The sequence below is a fragment of the Cibotium barometz genome, chromosome 23 (assembly GCF_041138505.1).
Source record: "Cibotium barometz isolate CiBa-2024 chromosome 23, ASM4113850v1, whole genome shotgun sequence".
Lineage (NCBI taxonomy): Eukaryota > Viridiplantae > Streptophyta > Polypodiopsida > Cyatheales > Cibotiaceae > Cibotium > Cibotium barometz.
Window position 1 is genome coordinate 32,288,391 of NC_141068.1, and position 15,664 is coordinate 32,304,054.

A 15,664-nucleotide genomic window follows, 5' to 3' on the forward strand; every position below is an offset into this window, starting at 1 on the left:
CTAACCCAAACATGCTTTGAATATGACCAAACTTTCCAAGCATATGGGGGTGGGCCCTTCCACATGCTTGCAAAGTTTGGTCCCCAACGGAGCATGTTTGGGTACGATGGTATGGGGAAGACCCGGATTTTCCATGGCCTCTTAAGCACCAAGAGACTTGAAAAATCCTTACACCGGGCACTAATTAACTAACCCAGACATGCTCCGATGGGGACCAGACATTGCAAGCATGTGGGGTTGGGCACCCCCCTCCCACATGCTTGCAAAGTGTTATCCCCATAGGAGCATGTTTGGAAACGATCGTATGATGGGGAAGACCCGGATTTTCCATGGCCGCTTAGGCACCAAGAGACTTGAAAAATCCGCACACCGGGCGCTAATTTCTAACCCAAACATGCTTTGATTGTGACACCAAACTTTCCAAGCATGTGGGGGTGGGCCCCATCACATGCTTGCAAAGTTTGGTCCCCATCGGAGCATGTTTGGGTATGATGGTATGGGGAAGACTCAGATTTTCCATGGCATCTTATGCACCAACAGACTTGAAAAATCCGCACCGGGCGCTAATTACTTAACGAAACATGCTTTGATCATGACCAAACTTTGCAAGCATGTGGGGTTGAACCCCCCCACTTGCTTGCAAAGTTTGGTCCCCATAGGAGCATGTTTGGAAACGATGCTATGGGGAACACCTGTATTTCCCATGGCCTCTTAGGCACCAAGAGACTATAAAAATCCACAGCAGGCACTAGTTACTAACCCAAACATGCTCTGATTTTGATGGAGCTTTGCAAGCATGTGGAGGTGGGTATCCCCCACATGCTTGCAAAGTTTGGTCAAAATCAGAGCATGTTTGGGTTAGTAACTACTAGTGCCTGCTGCGGATTTTTATAGTTTGGTCTCCATCGGAGCATGTTTGGGTACGATGGTATGGGGAAGACCCAGATTTTTCATGTCCTCTTAAGCACCAAGAGACTTGAAATATCCACACTGGGCACTAATTACTAACCCAAACATGCTCCGATGGCGACCAAACTTTGCAAGCATGTGCGAGGGGTACCCACCTCCACATGCTTGCAAAGTTCGGTCAAAATCAGAGCATCTTTGGGTTAGTAACTAGTGCCTGGTGCAGATTTTTATAGTCTCTTGGTGCCTAAGAGGTTATGGGAGATCCGAGTGTTCCCCATAGAATCGTTTTCAAACATGCTCCTATGGGGACCAAACTTTGCAAGCATGTGGGGGGTTCACCCCCAGATGTTTGCAAAGTTTGGTCATGATCGGAGCATGTTTGGGTGAGTAAGCACCCGGTGTGCGGATTTTTCAAGTCTCTTGGTGCTTAAGAGGCCATGGAAAATCCGTGTCTTCCCCATACCATCGTATACCCACACATGCTCCAATGGGGACCAAACATTGCAAGCATGTGGTGGGGCCCACCCCCACATGCTTGCAAAGTTTGTTCATAATCAAAGCATGTTTGGGTTAGAAATTGGCGCCCGGTGTGCGGATTTTTCAAGTCTCTTGGTGCCTTAGAGCCCATGGAAAATCCGGGTTTTCCCCCTACGATCGTTTTCAAACATGCTCCTATGGGGACCAAACTTTGCAAGCATGTGGGGGTGGGCACCCCCACATGCTTGCAAAGTTTGGTCCCCATCGGAGCATGTTTGGGTTAGTAATTAGTGCCCGGTGTACGGATTTTTCAAGTCTCGTGGTGCTTAGGAGGCCATGGAAAATCCGGGTCTTCCACATACTATCATACCTAAACATGCTCCAATGGGAACCAAACTTTGCAAGCATGTGGGGGAACCAGCCCCCACATGCTTGCAAAGTTTGGTCACAATCCGAGCATGTTTGGGTTAGTAATTAGCGCCCGGTGTGCAGATTTTTAATGTCTCTTGGTGCGCCTAAGAGGCCATGGAAATCCGGGTGTTCCCCATACCATCGTTTCCAAACATGCTCCAATGGGGAGAAAACTTTGCAACCATGTGGGGGGCCCACCCCCACACACTTGCAAGGTTTGGAGCATGTTTAGGTTAGTAATTAGTGCCCAGTGTGGATTTTTCAAGTCTGGGTGTTTAAGAGGCCATGGAAAATTTACAAGCGTGTGGGAGGGCCCAGGGTTAGTAATTAGCGCCGCCTGGTGTGCGGACTCTTCAAGTCTCTTGGTCTTTAAGAGGCCATGGAAAATTCGGGTCTTTCTCATACCATCGTACCCAAACATGCTCGGATGGGGACCAAAGTTTGCAAGCATGTGGGGGGTACCCTTCCCCACATTCTTGCAAAGTTATGTCAAAATCAAAGCATGTTTGGGTTAGTAATTAGCGCCTAGTGCGGGTTTTTAAAGTCTCTTGGTGTCTAAGAGGCCAACGCGGATTTTTCAACTCTCTTGGTGCTTAAGAGGCCATGGAAACTCTAGGCCTTCCCCATACCATTGTTTCCAAACATGCTCCTATGGGGTCCAAACTTTGCAAGCATGTGGGGGGGGACCTCCACATGCTTGCAAAGTTTGGTCATGATTGGAGCATGTTTGGGTTAGTATTTAGCGCCATGGAAAATCCGGGTCTTCCACACACCATCGTACCCAAACATGCTCCCATGGGGACCAAACTTTGCAAGAATATGGGGGGGTCCCACCCCCATATGCTTGCAAATTTTAGTCCCCACTATCAAAGCATGTTTGGGTTAGTAATTAGCGCCCACTGTAGATTTTTCAAGTCTCTTGGTGCTTACGAGGCCATGGCAAATCCGGGTCTTCCTTATACCATCGTACCCAAACATGCTCCGATGGGGACCAAACTTTGCAAGCATGTGGGGAGTACCCTTCCCCACATATTGCAAAGTTACGTCAAAATCAGAGCATGTCTGGGTTAGTAATTAGCACCCAGTGCAGGTTTTTAAAGTCTCTTGGTGCCTAAGAGGCTATCGTTTCCAAACATGCTCCTATGGGGACCAAACTTTGCAAGCATGTGGGGAGGGGCACCTCCACATGCTTGCAAAGTTTGGTTATGATTGGAGCATGTTTGGGTTAGTAATTAGTGCCCAGTGTTGATTTTTCAACTCTCTTGGTGCTTAAGAGGCCGTGGAAAATCTCGGTCTTCTCCATACCATCGTACCCAATAATGCTCCAATGGGGACCAAAATTTGCAAGCATGTGGGGGGGGCCCACTCCGTTCTCCCACATGCATGCAAAGCCTGGTTCCCATTGGAGCATGTTTAGGTATGATGGTATGGGGAAGACCCAAATTTTCCATGGCCTCTTAAGCACCAAGCGACTTGAAAAATTCGTACACCGGGCACTAATTAACTAACCGAACATGCTTCGATGGTGGGGACCAAACTTTGCAAGCATATGGGGGTAGGCACCCACCTCCCACATGCTTGCAAAGTTTGGTCCCCATAGGAGTATGTTTGGAAAACAATCGTACGATAGGGAAGACCCATATTTTCCATGGCCTCTTAGGCACCAAGAGACTTGAAAAATCCAGACGTCGGGCGCTAATTTCTAACCCAAACATGCTTTGAATATGACCAAACTTTCCAAGCATATGGGGGTGGGCCCTTCCACATGTTTGCAAAGTTTGGTCCCCACCATCGGAGCATGTTTGGGTACGATGGTATGGGGAAGACCCAGATTTTCTATGGCCTCTTAAGCACCAAGAGACTTGAAAAATCCTTACACCGGGCACTAATTAACTAACCCAGACATGCTCCGATGTGGGGACCAGACACTGCAAGCATGTGGGGGTGGGCACCCCCCTCCCACATGCTTGCAAAGTGTTATCCCTGTTGAAAATACAAGTGAATAGGGTGTGTGTGGGAACAAGCTCTTGGATAGAGGCTGTAAAAGAGGAGATGTAATTGTGAAAGAACCTGTGAAAAAGGTAAGAAGAATCTACTGGGAGAGAATAATGGGTAGCATGAGGGAATTTAGGAGTGTGGAGATATTCTGGGAGATATTCAGGGAAAAGAGAAGAGGTGGAGAGAATCAGGCAAAAGGTAGAGATATTCTGGGAGTGAATCATGGAGAAATCAATGGGATTTGATGCTTGATGTAAACTCTATAAATTGAGGCATAGCCCTAATGAGAATTTGCTGGTTTTTGAGTATCCATGCCTACATTAATCTATGTGCTAATTATTCACTAATTACGTCTTAATCATTTCTTAATCACTTTGTTAATCATGTTGATTCTAGTGTATGATCCACCCTAGCTCATCATTATGCTCAAATTTTAACATGGTATCAGAGCCATGCCTAGAATCAACCAGATTTATGAGCCCATTAGTGAATTAATCAAGATTAGTAAGTAATTAGTAAAAAAAATCAGTTTTTAGTGAGTTTTTCATCTTCCCCTTCACCCCCAGCCAGTGGAGGGTCTCTAGCATCTAGCACACTCAAAATTAGGGCAAGAGATTCTAGCACATAATAGCTAACATCCCTAGCTTCAAGCCCATCTACTCGGGGGTGGTCAAAAAGCGAGCCAAGAGCAGCGAGCACAAAGCAATGAGTAGAGCTCATGTTCTTGTGAAAGTGAGCAGGTAGGGGCATGGTATGATGTTAAGCGAGCATGAAATGTTAAAGAGAAGAGTGGAACCTCAGTGCAATTCTGTAGCAATCAAACAAAGAAGACATGAAATGTTCTAAAATGACCATTGCAATAATTTTTTTTTCGAACCAATGGTGCAGATACAAAAAATCACTATTAAACCCATATTGCTTGGCTCGCTAAAAAGATATTGAATCTATAGTATTCACAATGTTGGAGAGCCATTAGCAAACAAAAGACAATAGACAGGAAAATTTATAAAATAACCAAAACATTTCCAAAACAAGTACTACGGTTCAGCTGGTATGACATGACCCCCATACATATTTCAACTAAAGTGGGTTGCAGGTTCCTAAAGCTGTTGAGGATGACTTCTAATAGACTTAGTTAGCATGTCTTTTACAATTCTCTCAGAAATACAAACTTGATGAATATGCATATTGTTGTTCACATCCTGTCCAAGAATCATTAAGAACACAAAGTATATGTGCTTGCATGCAAGATATGGTCTTTTCTTGGCCACTCTATCTCTGAACTCCACACATGAACACATTGGATTCTTCTGAATAGTGACCTCTATCAGAGATGTGTCTTGGCTCCCATTGGTCAATGGATTAATACTAAATGTTTCCTTTACCCCTTCTATATGTATATGGCTGCCTACAACTTCTGCATGCATATCTAAGGCTGCAGTGATTTGACCAAATGCAGCCTTTGAAATTCCTCGTCGATATGGAAATTGTTTCACCTCCTTGTTTGTCTCGCTAGTGCCTTTTGCAAGCTCCTTTTCTAGAAAAAACTCAAGAGGAATACCAATGTCATATCCTGCTCTAATAAGCTTGCAGGCTTCTTTCACTTGTAACTTGGTACCTTTAGCAATGGGCCAAACACAAGGGACATCCTCTGGTGGATGTAATATTGTCTTTGTAATTTTCCAAGTGTGCCTAACATCTGTATTACAAAAATAGCAATACTTCTCCTTTTTCCAGGAGGATAGTTGACAATCACTCCAAAAACAAGGACTGACATCACCCCCTCGCAACCTTGAGCTACACTTTTTCCCTGATGCCCAGTGGTTGCACTCAACTCGATTCACTGTTGGTATCCTCCGCAAGGCCCACTTTGTATCATGCACATCACTTTCAAGGCTCTCTAAAACTTTGCATTGCTCATCGACCTCTATTGCAGGCTCTAACCTCTCTCTTGTCACATAGTTAAACTCAGGCCTATGGCTAGAGTTGCCAAAGTTTTCTTCTGTCGAGTCGTGTAGTGGCCTTTTGGCTCGAATAGTTTTATTCTCACCCTTGAATTTTACCCTATTTGAAAACATAGGGGTCCCCGCCACTGCATCATCCACTGCTCGTGAGGTAGCTATTGGGGATGGACTTGCTTTCTGTCGAGAAAGAGCTCTCTCAACCAAAAGCTCCAATGTAGGCCCACAACCTGTGTATTTTCCTTCCAAGAAAGCCAGTTGTCTGGCACATTGGAAGTAAGCATTGATTAGATCTGTCACACAAGCATCATAAAGACTAATCTTTTGCCTATACCCCTCCCCTGCCAACCAGCTTGCATGCTTGGTCTCTGACATATTTGTCCTTGGGACAAGAGCATTGACAATAGGCTCTCCATCCTACAAGAGAGTGGTAGAAATTGATTAAAAACAATGCAGTGCACATAAGTAGGAGGCACACAATAATACAATGAATAATCTCTTACAAACATTACCTTTAAAATGAAATGACCCCATCGACTAACCCTATAGTGCCACCAACTCAACCAGCTAAGAAGCTTAGGGATGTTTCTATCAGCTGCCTTGCCAGTTGCCCACCATGCTCGTATCCTGCGAAATTGCTGAAGGGCACTTTCTTTGTTTGGGGCAGTCCTCCACTTCTCACACATCTCCCTGTGCTTTTCTTGATGTGGGCTATAGATGTACCTCTGCGTGTGGACACGAAGGTTGTCTTCCCAATGCCATAAACATGACCTTTCCCTTTCAATCATCTCCTTTCCGTCGTTGAAGACACGTCTTACTGCATTCCAGTTAGCGCCAGCCTCATCCGCCATAAACCCAAAAAAATTTGCTACCTTCCCTGTGTGCTCCACCATTACCAAATTCATATTTTCCCAAAACATGACTTGAGCATCCTCATCCTCTTCTCTAAATTCACAAGTTGCTATTGTCAATAGCTCACCAATCCTGCATGCCACAAATGGAAATAGAGTTATATTAAAGACACAAATTAAGCAATGCTCTCTACCGCTTGTAACTTACATGTGGTCATAAACATGTGCTCCCATTGTATGCCATCCAGTATCCACTCGTCGATGCACATGATCAAAGCAGACCCATGCTTGATTAAGATCCCCATTACCATCCTTGTCCATTCGCCGAACAATGTCAATCCCAGAACCAGGTCCAGTAGTAGACATCTTAAAGATAAAGCAACGCTCAGTAGTAGTGGTGGCTTGCAATGGAAATCGAGAACCATGGAAGAACTCAAAATGGCATGTTCTTTTTAGATTAAGAATGGCTTCATATCCTTCACCCAGAGGCCGTGTTGTTTTTCGTGTTTGCATTACCATCTGCTTCACCCTGCATTCATAAAGCATACTTAGTGTATTAAAGATGATAATTGCATACTATTCTTTGCTAAATTGCACTTCCTACGTACTTTTTGACATTTATCAAACTTTGCAACTCTTGCGACATCTCCTGTAGCTCCCTCTCTGTCATGAATTCTCCTTGTGCCTTGTCATCATCAGTGAATGCTCTTAGAACCACCTCCCTTGCCACAATCATTTGTACCTTTCTGGGCCCAGCGTTGTGGTCGATGCCCATTGCACGTGCTACAAAGGCCTTGATATTTCGTATCGATGCTCGGCACATTCCCTTGGAAACCATGTGTGTATGTTTGCCATAATGAATAAATAGTCTGCTATGCATTGATTCTTTTGGCATAAAATAATAGACACAGGCAGGACATTCTTTAAGACACATTGGCACATGCTTGCAGAAAAAACACTCAAGGTTCCCGAAACTCCCAATTGCTAAATTCCCATATTTTGGAGATTTTATCAGCTGCCCATTCCAATGGAGTTTATTTGGTTGATTCATACGTGTCCTAAAGGAGCAGTGCTCATTCATGCACTGGAAGGTTCCCCCGCAGAAGCTCTTCCTAAGAACAAAAGTTTTATTGGCCCTAGTTTGCGTTTGTGGCTTTGTCCAAATGTTGCCCTCGTATTTTTGCTCCATCCCTTCCATACCTTTCCCACCTTCAAGCTCATATGTACTGAACTCTGGGTACACCTTGGGAAGCTCTTTTACCTTGCCTTTGTAATCACAATCATGGATTAAAGTGTGCAAGACATCAGTAGGAGGTAACATGCGGATTATTTGAAAGCAAGAGACCGCAGTATCAAACTGAACATCTTCCTCTTCCAAATGTTGAAAGCACTTTTCCACAGGAGAGACCTCTATCTCCTCTTGCAATGACCCATGTGCTTGGACATTGATTTCTTCTATCTCTTCAGTGTCCAAGTCACTGTAAAGCACAATGCTCTCTAATTCAATGCGCAATGCAAAACAGAAAATGTCAAAGTCAAAGTTAATGCCACTTACATTGGAGTACTCTTTCGAGAACCGGGAGGAAATATAGTTGAGGGGCCTTGTTCTGGGGTCTCAAAATAATTCTCTGATTTGGCAATATATACAGAGGACAATGAATGCTCCAAGATAAAATATGCCTCGTCTCCAATCCCTGCATACAAGTGTAAAGGACAAATGGGCTCATACTCTCCTCCAATTTCAAGTAAGGCCTCCACATTTATCCCACCAATAGTTCCAAGCTTCCCCCGGATCATGTTGATTGACACAAGACATTTGCCATTCAAGAAGGGGACTCGGATGCATGCACCCATTGTAGAATGGAGGAAAACACGAGCCTCCCTGCATAATGCAATCACAACAACAATTAAGGAATTTACATTGAATATTAGCCAAAAATATTTTAATACTAGATGTTCTTGCTCTAATCAATAGCATATACTAGCCATAATACTATTTTACCAGGCTCATTTTAAGACTATGGGTAGAAGCAAATAAAAATATTTATTACAAAAATAGTCATAATGAAGGGTATCAAAAAGAGTACATGTATATATGTATATATGTTTGTGTGTACACGTGTGTGTATGTATACACACACACACGCACACACACACACACACATATTTGCTTTGTGTTAGTTCTTGCACTTTTTCATAATCTCCTGTTAGATTTCAAAAACTCTACCAGTTGCATGCCATAGCATAACTGTGCTATAGATTTAAATAAATCGGAAAAATATTGACCAAACCCTTAAATTTTAGTGTTGAAATTCATTAGTGTTAGGATAAAAAAATTTGTCCAGTGCCTAACTTAGGGTTTTTAGTAGTCGGCTACTTCTTATGAAGCAATTACTTAACGCTTTTAGTCGTCCTCCACACAGAAGCATCTTCCCTCGAACACACACGCAAAGAAGCGATCATGAAGCATCATACGTCTCCCCAGCAAAGAAACGCTGATCTCATGCGCAGGGCCCTCTCCCCACTCCAATCTTTCTCCCCAACAAAGAGACACAGAAAGGTATCATCATCCATGAATTTGTGCTATTTTGCCTGAATGAATTTGTGCGCTCAGCGCACAAAATAATAGGATGTTTTGCTGCCGCCACACTCCACACACAGTAGTATGAGATGTGCGGCGTTACTTCTTGCTATTTTTCTTGAATGAATTTGTGCGCTCAGCGCACAAAATAATAGGATGTTTTGCTGCCGCCACACTCCACACACAGTAGTATGAGATGTGCGGCGTTACTTCTTGCTATTTTTCTTGAATGAATTTGTGCGCTCAGCGCACAAAATAATAGGATGTTTTGCTGCTGCCACACTCCACACACAGTATGAGATGTGCGGCGTTACCTCTTGCTATTTTTCTTGAATTAATTTGTGCGCTCAGCGCACAAAATAATAGGATGTTTTGCTGCCGAGCAGTGACAAAATCATCACAATTTTGAGTTCGTTTCAAGCTTCGGGGGCGCTGCCCCCGAACTCCCCCGCCACCCTTGGATCCCCCCGGCGGCAGAAATTTGGAGAGAGTAGTGTAAGAACATGCTATCTATATGGTGCTGTCTCAAACACATTGCATAGACTGTCTCTCTTACTACTGTCTATATTATGCAGACTTTGTGTATATACAAGAAGCTCAAAAAACTCACATTTGATGTCTTCTTGGTTGAGAAACGGCTCACACAGTCGAGAGAGGAGACCAGCAAACATGTGCATCTAAAGAACAATAGCACAAAAAGAAAAAAGTTTGTCCTTAAAAAAGTGTTGGATTGCGAAATATCACTTCTAAAGTTTATTAGTACTCAATATTGAATGCCTTCAGATTTGGGCTACCGAATCTTTATATTTTTTCCAATAAATTTGAATGCCTTGAATTGAACACCTGAAAAGGGCTCCGTAAATATTTTCCAATGGAGATTTTTTTAAAATATTCAATACGGCTTTGAATGCCTTGGAATTTGGGCCAAAGCACTCCATATGATAATCTCAAAGATATTCTGTTCGTTATAATGAGTTGGCCGTTTTGTTGGATAGTGAATGTGCCACCTTTGTTTGATGATTGTGTTGCAGTACTGAATTTAATCTCTTTAGTGAATGTGCCACCTTTTCTTTAAGTTTGTGTCGTATTACTGAATTTGCTGTTAAAATAATCAATTAATTATACAATACGAGTACAATACTATTTGAAGATTTGTTCTTGTATTTTTGCATGGCTATCTGGTTTTCAAATGAGTTCGAGTCATTTCACTAGAGCATCTTGCTTGAAAGGTTCTTGTTGTGCAAAAATGGATGAGTTACCTCTTGCTAAGCGGAAAAAGAGTGTGCAGGTTGGCCCAGGTGAGAGCTCATCGAGACACACAAGGAGGCAAGCTGATTTTTCTAGCACTTTGGAGCAAGCCGCCTCCTCAAACCCTACTACTACAGAGCATGCGGTACATATCATAGATGACACTAACCTGGAGGTGGATATGGATAGGCAGCATCTACATAGTGATGAAAGAAATAAGGAGGATGGACAAAATGTAGTGGGGGCAATTGAGGAAAATAAAGGTGATCAAAATGAGGGTGAGAATACTCAAGGTGGTGATAATGAGGATGAAGGTGAGAATACTGAGGATACTGGGAGAGAGATAGAGGGGGAAGAGAACACACATCCACTAGAGGATCAAGAAGAAACAGTTGTCACAACCCAAACTGAAGGAAGCAAGCAGAAAAAAAATAAGGTTGATATTTTTGGGAAGATTCTAGAGACATCTACTCCACAAGCCTTTTTAGATAGGATAGGAGTCAAATTTAGGTCTCCACCTCCACGTGTTCCTCTCTGTAGGATGATCCAGATGGAGGCAATCCGAAAGGTTTCTCCCTCAACAGATAAATCTCTTACTCGAAGCTTCAAAAAACTAGGTGGGTACATTGAGAGCATGGGAGCTTTCACAGTATCAATTATGGACTTGGAAGGGGAGGAGACACCATTGACACAAGAGAGGGAGGAATCTTGGGATGAGCATTGGAGGACTGTGAATCAACAATTTGAGGAAACTCTTGCACTTGACCCCGAGTGGGGTCCGTACTTGAGCCGAAAAATGGTGCATATTCTTGATGGTAATAATCGACACAATGCTTGGATGGACTGCATTTCTACAGGTGAGTTCTCATTGGGATGTTATAGTTTCTTATGCTTCTTTGTCCTTCCTAATTTTGTGTTTTATTACAGGGTTTCAAGGGGATTTGTCCATGCATTGTTGTGTTCTCTGTAAATTTTATGTGTTCGAGCGGAGGGATGTGGGTGAGCTTTTGTTTTCATTGTCCAGGTTGAACAAGTAAGTTAATTTGTCATCAGAGTCTCCTTCTATGTCAAGTAAGTTGTTTGTACTCAAGAATATTAACATATTTCTTCTTTGTTTTGTAGGACGCATGATTATGCATTTGTGCCAACCACATTTGGTGATCGTCTATTTCAACTAAGAAGATTGGGAGAGTCCGACCTAACAACTCTCATGGCACATTTGGACAATGAGGACAAGCTATGGGTTGAGAGAGAGATGTAGAGTGCATCTGCCAGAGGAAGGCCTAGTTGGCTTCATTTGCCAATCCAGATTATGACTTGGCTCTTGTTCAAGGATGAGATGGAGCAAAAAATTGATGAGGCATCAAATGGACCACTTGCCGAGTCTGCTAGGGAGAATGTGACTCGAAAGGTAGAAGTTCTCTACAGAGGAAAAACATCAAAATATGCAAGGATTGCTGATCCCTCCAACGGTGAGGCCTTTTGGTGTGCAGTGCTCTCCCTCCCATGGCACGCGTCAAGCAATCATGTGGCCACAGAGGAAAAGCTCAATATGATAGGTTCTGCTTGCATCAGAGACACAGATAAGGCTCACATTGTCAAGCTATTGGACAACTCTCAGGCTGCAGTGCGATCACTTGAGGGTATGCCAAATGATAAGACAAAGGTTAGGGAATGGCTGCACATGTACTCCTACTGGCTTCAGATCACAGAGCTGGGTTTGAGAATCCAAAATGATATTAAAAATGCCGATCGAGTCAGGTTGCCAGGTGAGAGCCGATTCACCTCTTTTGTTGTTCTATGCAGAAGAAAGTACTTCAAAAGGGCTTTCAAAGTGCACGAAGGAGGCATAAAATTTAGCCATGATATTGACCATCAACCAGGCCTACAAAGTGCTACACGGCGAGTCGTTTTTATAGGTTTTCCTCCAACATAACCCAGATATTCCTTGTTAAAAAACATGCATGCTTCTTTCTGTGTGTTGTTTTATCATTTGTGCTTTGGCTTGCAGATGGTTGCTTTCTGAAATTGAGGAGCACCAATTGGATATTTTACCCCCTCTCGCTAGTGTGTGGCTTTGTGTTGACAATCAATCTTATATGTATGCCGATTTGAAGCTTGGAAGAGTAAGTGATTGAATTTGTCATTTTGAATCCATGATTGAGAAACATGTTCATATTGAGGGTGAGTTATGTTTACCCATGTTTGTCATTGAACAGGCCATGTCAAGCATAGAGTCTCGTTTCTGCCCGTGGTGGTTGGACCTTGAAAGAAACCATGTGCCTGAGGAGGAGCTTGATCTGTATCGCCAACATAAGTCTATATTGGAGCTTCGTAGCCAGCAAATTGATCATAATGAGGCCACATCCACATCACATGCAACATCGATTGCATCGGCTTCTTTTCGTAAGTCATTGCCAGTGAATTTAGGGAGGGAAATAGTGAATCGTGCATTGGAGGTGAATCGAGCAATGGAAGCAAATAGGGAGCAGAGTCAACAACAACAGACATCCAATAGTAGTGCAGGCGGGATACAACCAACTGACATCATAACCAAGACATTGCAAGCTCCAGGTATGTGAGCTTCCTACCTCATCTCTATCGTGATCCGATTGTTTTGACTTGAGACTATGTGTGTTAAATGTCAAAAACCTGTCTATAGGAACCATTTATGCCTTCAATGTCAGTATTGAGGACCTTGCAGCTACTTTTGTGAACATGGAGGATGCATCCTCATTGGGAAAGCAAGTGCTTGATGCTATGAATGTTATTTGCACAGTAGGGAATGTCAAGAGTAGAGGGTCCGATTACTGTGTGGAGTTGATATTTGCAGACTTCCCCTCAAATATCATCATTGGAGGTTGTGTTGCAAACAAGGTTCCATATTGGAATAAGATTGGGGATGGCATGTATGAATCTACTTTTAAAGTTGTTGATTCTTGTCTCTCGGATCGAGGCTTCTTTACATGCCTTTACACTATGGAAGAAGGAGTGACCATTGAGCAAGTTGCACAGAGCGTTGGGTTTGGCATTTATCATAGACAGGTTGTGAGGTGTACTCCACCTATTGGGAAGAAGATGGGGCAAATGATTACTACCCAGGTATTAGTGTTGTTCTCTTTGGGGCTGTCATTTGTGCAAATCTTCTTTGTCCCATTTAAGGTGAAAATGCATGAACAACCAATGTGTCTTTGCTTGTAGGTCACTTGTCTAATATTGGCTGTTTTTGTTCGCTCAACATCTCCTGCTACAAGCTTTGTGATGCATGGGGATCAACTAAGGGATTTGGCACTAGGTGATGATCTTGATGTAGGGCAAGATCTTATCTTTGACATGTATGTATGCATTCAAATCAAGATAGAATTTAAAATGATTTTCGGTGATCTTTATGGCATATGGTTAATGGTTTGTGTGCGTTTTCAAGAGTGCCATCGGAGGATCTGGTGAAGAGAAAGGGTAGACCATGGCGGGGCGGTTGTCAGAGAGGTCAGCGGCTTAGCAAATACATCGTCTCCGTCTTCAGTCGTCCTGGGGACACGATTTTGGATTTGTTTGCTGGCACTGGAACTCTTGGGCTAGTGGCAGCATTTATGGATCGCAATGTCATAATGTTAGACAAGGATGAGCGGATCTATGATCACCTGTTAGAACCATACTCAGCAAAGGTATGCATGTTGAAAAGATAAATATGTTAGTAGAGAATAATTTTGTATTGATAAAGCTTATTTTCTTTTCTTTGTGTCTCTTGCAGTTATGAGGATCACATGTCTACATCAGAATGCCATTAGAGATAGTCTTTTTTTTAATTGAGACAATCATTTTTTTGGGACTATTGGAAGTAATGTTTTGATGGATGTTATGCTTCTGAATGTTTTTTACAATAGCATGTAGCTGATTGTTGGACAATTTTTATTTGGATTATAAAATTTTTAAATCCTATGGTTATGGTTTCTAAAGAGTATTATATTGTTGTGTCAGTGGTATGGCTATTAAAATTGGTGTGCATCTTAATGGCTAGATTTCTATGCTCTCTGGTCGCTGTGGTTTCCATGTGGTTGCAAACAATAGTTTGTTTCTATTAGTAGCTCAATGACCAATTCAACGTCTTTTTAGCGAGCCAAGTAGTATGAGTTTGTAGTGATTTTTTATATCCGCACCATTCATTTGAAAATGCTTTATTTGCAATAGTCATTTTTAAACTTTTTTAGTCTTCTTTGTTCTGTTCATTATAGAGTTGCACTATGGTTTCACTCTTCTCTTTAACATTACATGCTCGCTTAACATCATACCATGCCCCTACTTGCTCACTTTCACAAGGACTTTATTTCTACTCACTGCTCTATGCTCACTGCTCTTGGCTCGCTAAATAGACGCACCCCATCTACTCCACGCAGCAAACCGCCGGCGGAAGCAGCTGAATTTACGAATTTTGCAGGCGCCGTTTTTCTGAAGCAGAATGGAGATTTCTTCAAGCACAGTTCAAATGTTTCTAATTCCTCTTAGCACAAAGGGTAATCAAACATGCTCTACAAGCTGGTGAAGACAGAAATCAATTTCATCAAGTCTACAGTGAGATCCAAGCTCTTCATCAAATCTGCAGGTGACTTTGGTAAAACAGAGATTAAGCTTTCATTATTTGGTCAAATCTTGTGTTTCTTGGCTTAATCCTCTACTAGACTCATTGCTATTGATGCCTTTGAAAGCATTTGAGCTCATTTGAAGTGGAAGGCACCAGATCTGAGCTCCCTGCATACTCTGTTTTCTGCACACAAACCAGAGCATTAATTTGCTAATCAGTGCTAATCACTGTACTTTGGTGCAATTGAGGGTTCAAATTAACCATTAGGTATCTGATACAGATCCCTAAAGCTTCAGATTGCAAATCGGAGTTGGTTTGATACTCCAACCATCCCGTACAAATTGGTTACCCTTAATTTAGTGTAATTTCTGGTAAAATTGTGCTGATAAAATTGTGAAAATCATCATTTTGCATTTAACCTTTGGTTAATGCCTGTAAATCTCACTCAAATTCAAGATTATTCACAGCCAGAGTTGCATTTGGAATGTGCATAAGAATGGATGCTATACGCATTATGTATTGGGCACATTTTATCAGTGTAAAAATGGGAACAGACACTGCCCTTGTCCAGAATAAGGCAAGAGGTAAGACCTCCCGCATAAATTTGGGTTTGCATTGCATAATGATAAAAGATGAACATCAAAAGCCC

At 42.5% G+C, this 15,664-nt stretch overlaps 1 protein-coding gene across 1 annotated transcript; it reads left to right on the forward strand.

Annotated features, from left to right (window-relative positions):
- Positions 1-10,670: 10,670 nt before the first annotated feature.
- On the forward strand, positions 10,671-11,473 carry LOC147625853 (uncharacterized). Its single transcript, XM_086817733.1, has 2 exons — positions 10,671-11,293; positions 11,364-11,473. The coding sequence occupies exons 1-2, from the start codon at positions 10,978-10,980 to the stop codon at positions 11,471-11,473; spliced, it is 426 nt and encodes a 141-aa protein (XP_086673859.1). The 5' UTR covers positions 10,671-10,977.
- The last annotated feature ends 4,191 nt before the right edge of the window (positions 11,474-15,664 follow it).

What these genes read in the sequence shown, in the direction of transcription:
- LOC147625853 (XM_086817733.1), top strand. Translation starts at nt 10,978, where the DNA reads ATGATCCAGATGGAGGCAATCCGAAAGGTTTCTCCCTCAACAGATAAA. An exon ending in GATGGACTGCATTTCTACAG is followed by an intron (nt 11,294 to 11,363) that starts GTGAGTTCTCAT and finishes GTTTTATTACAG; the next exon opens with GGTTTCAAGGGGATTTGTCC.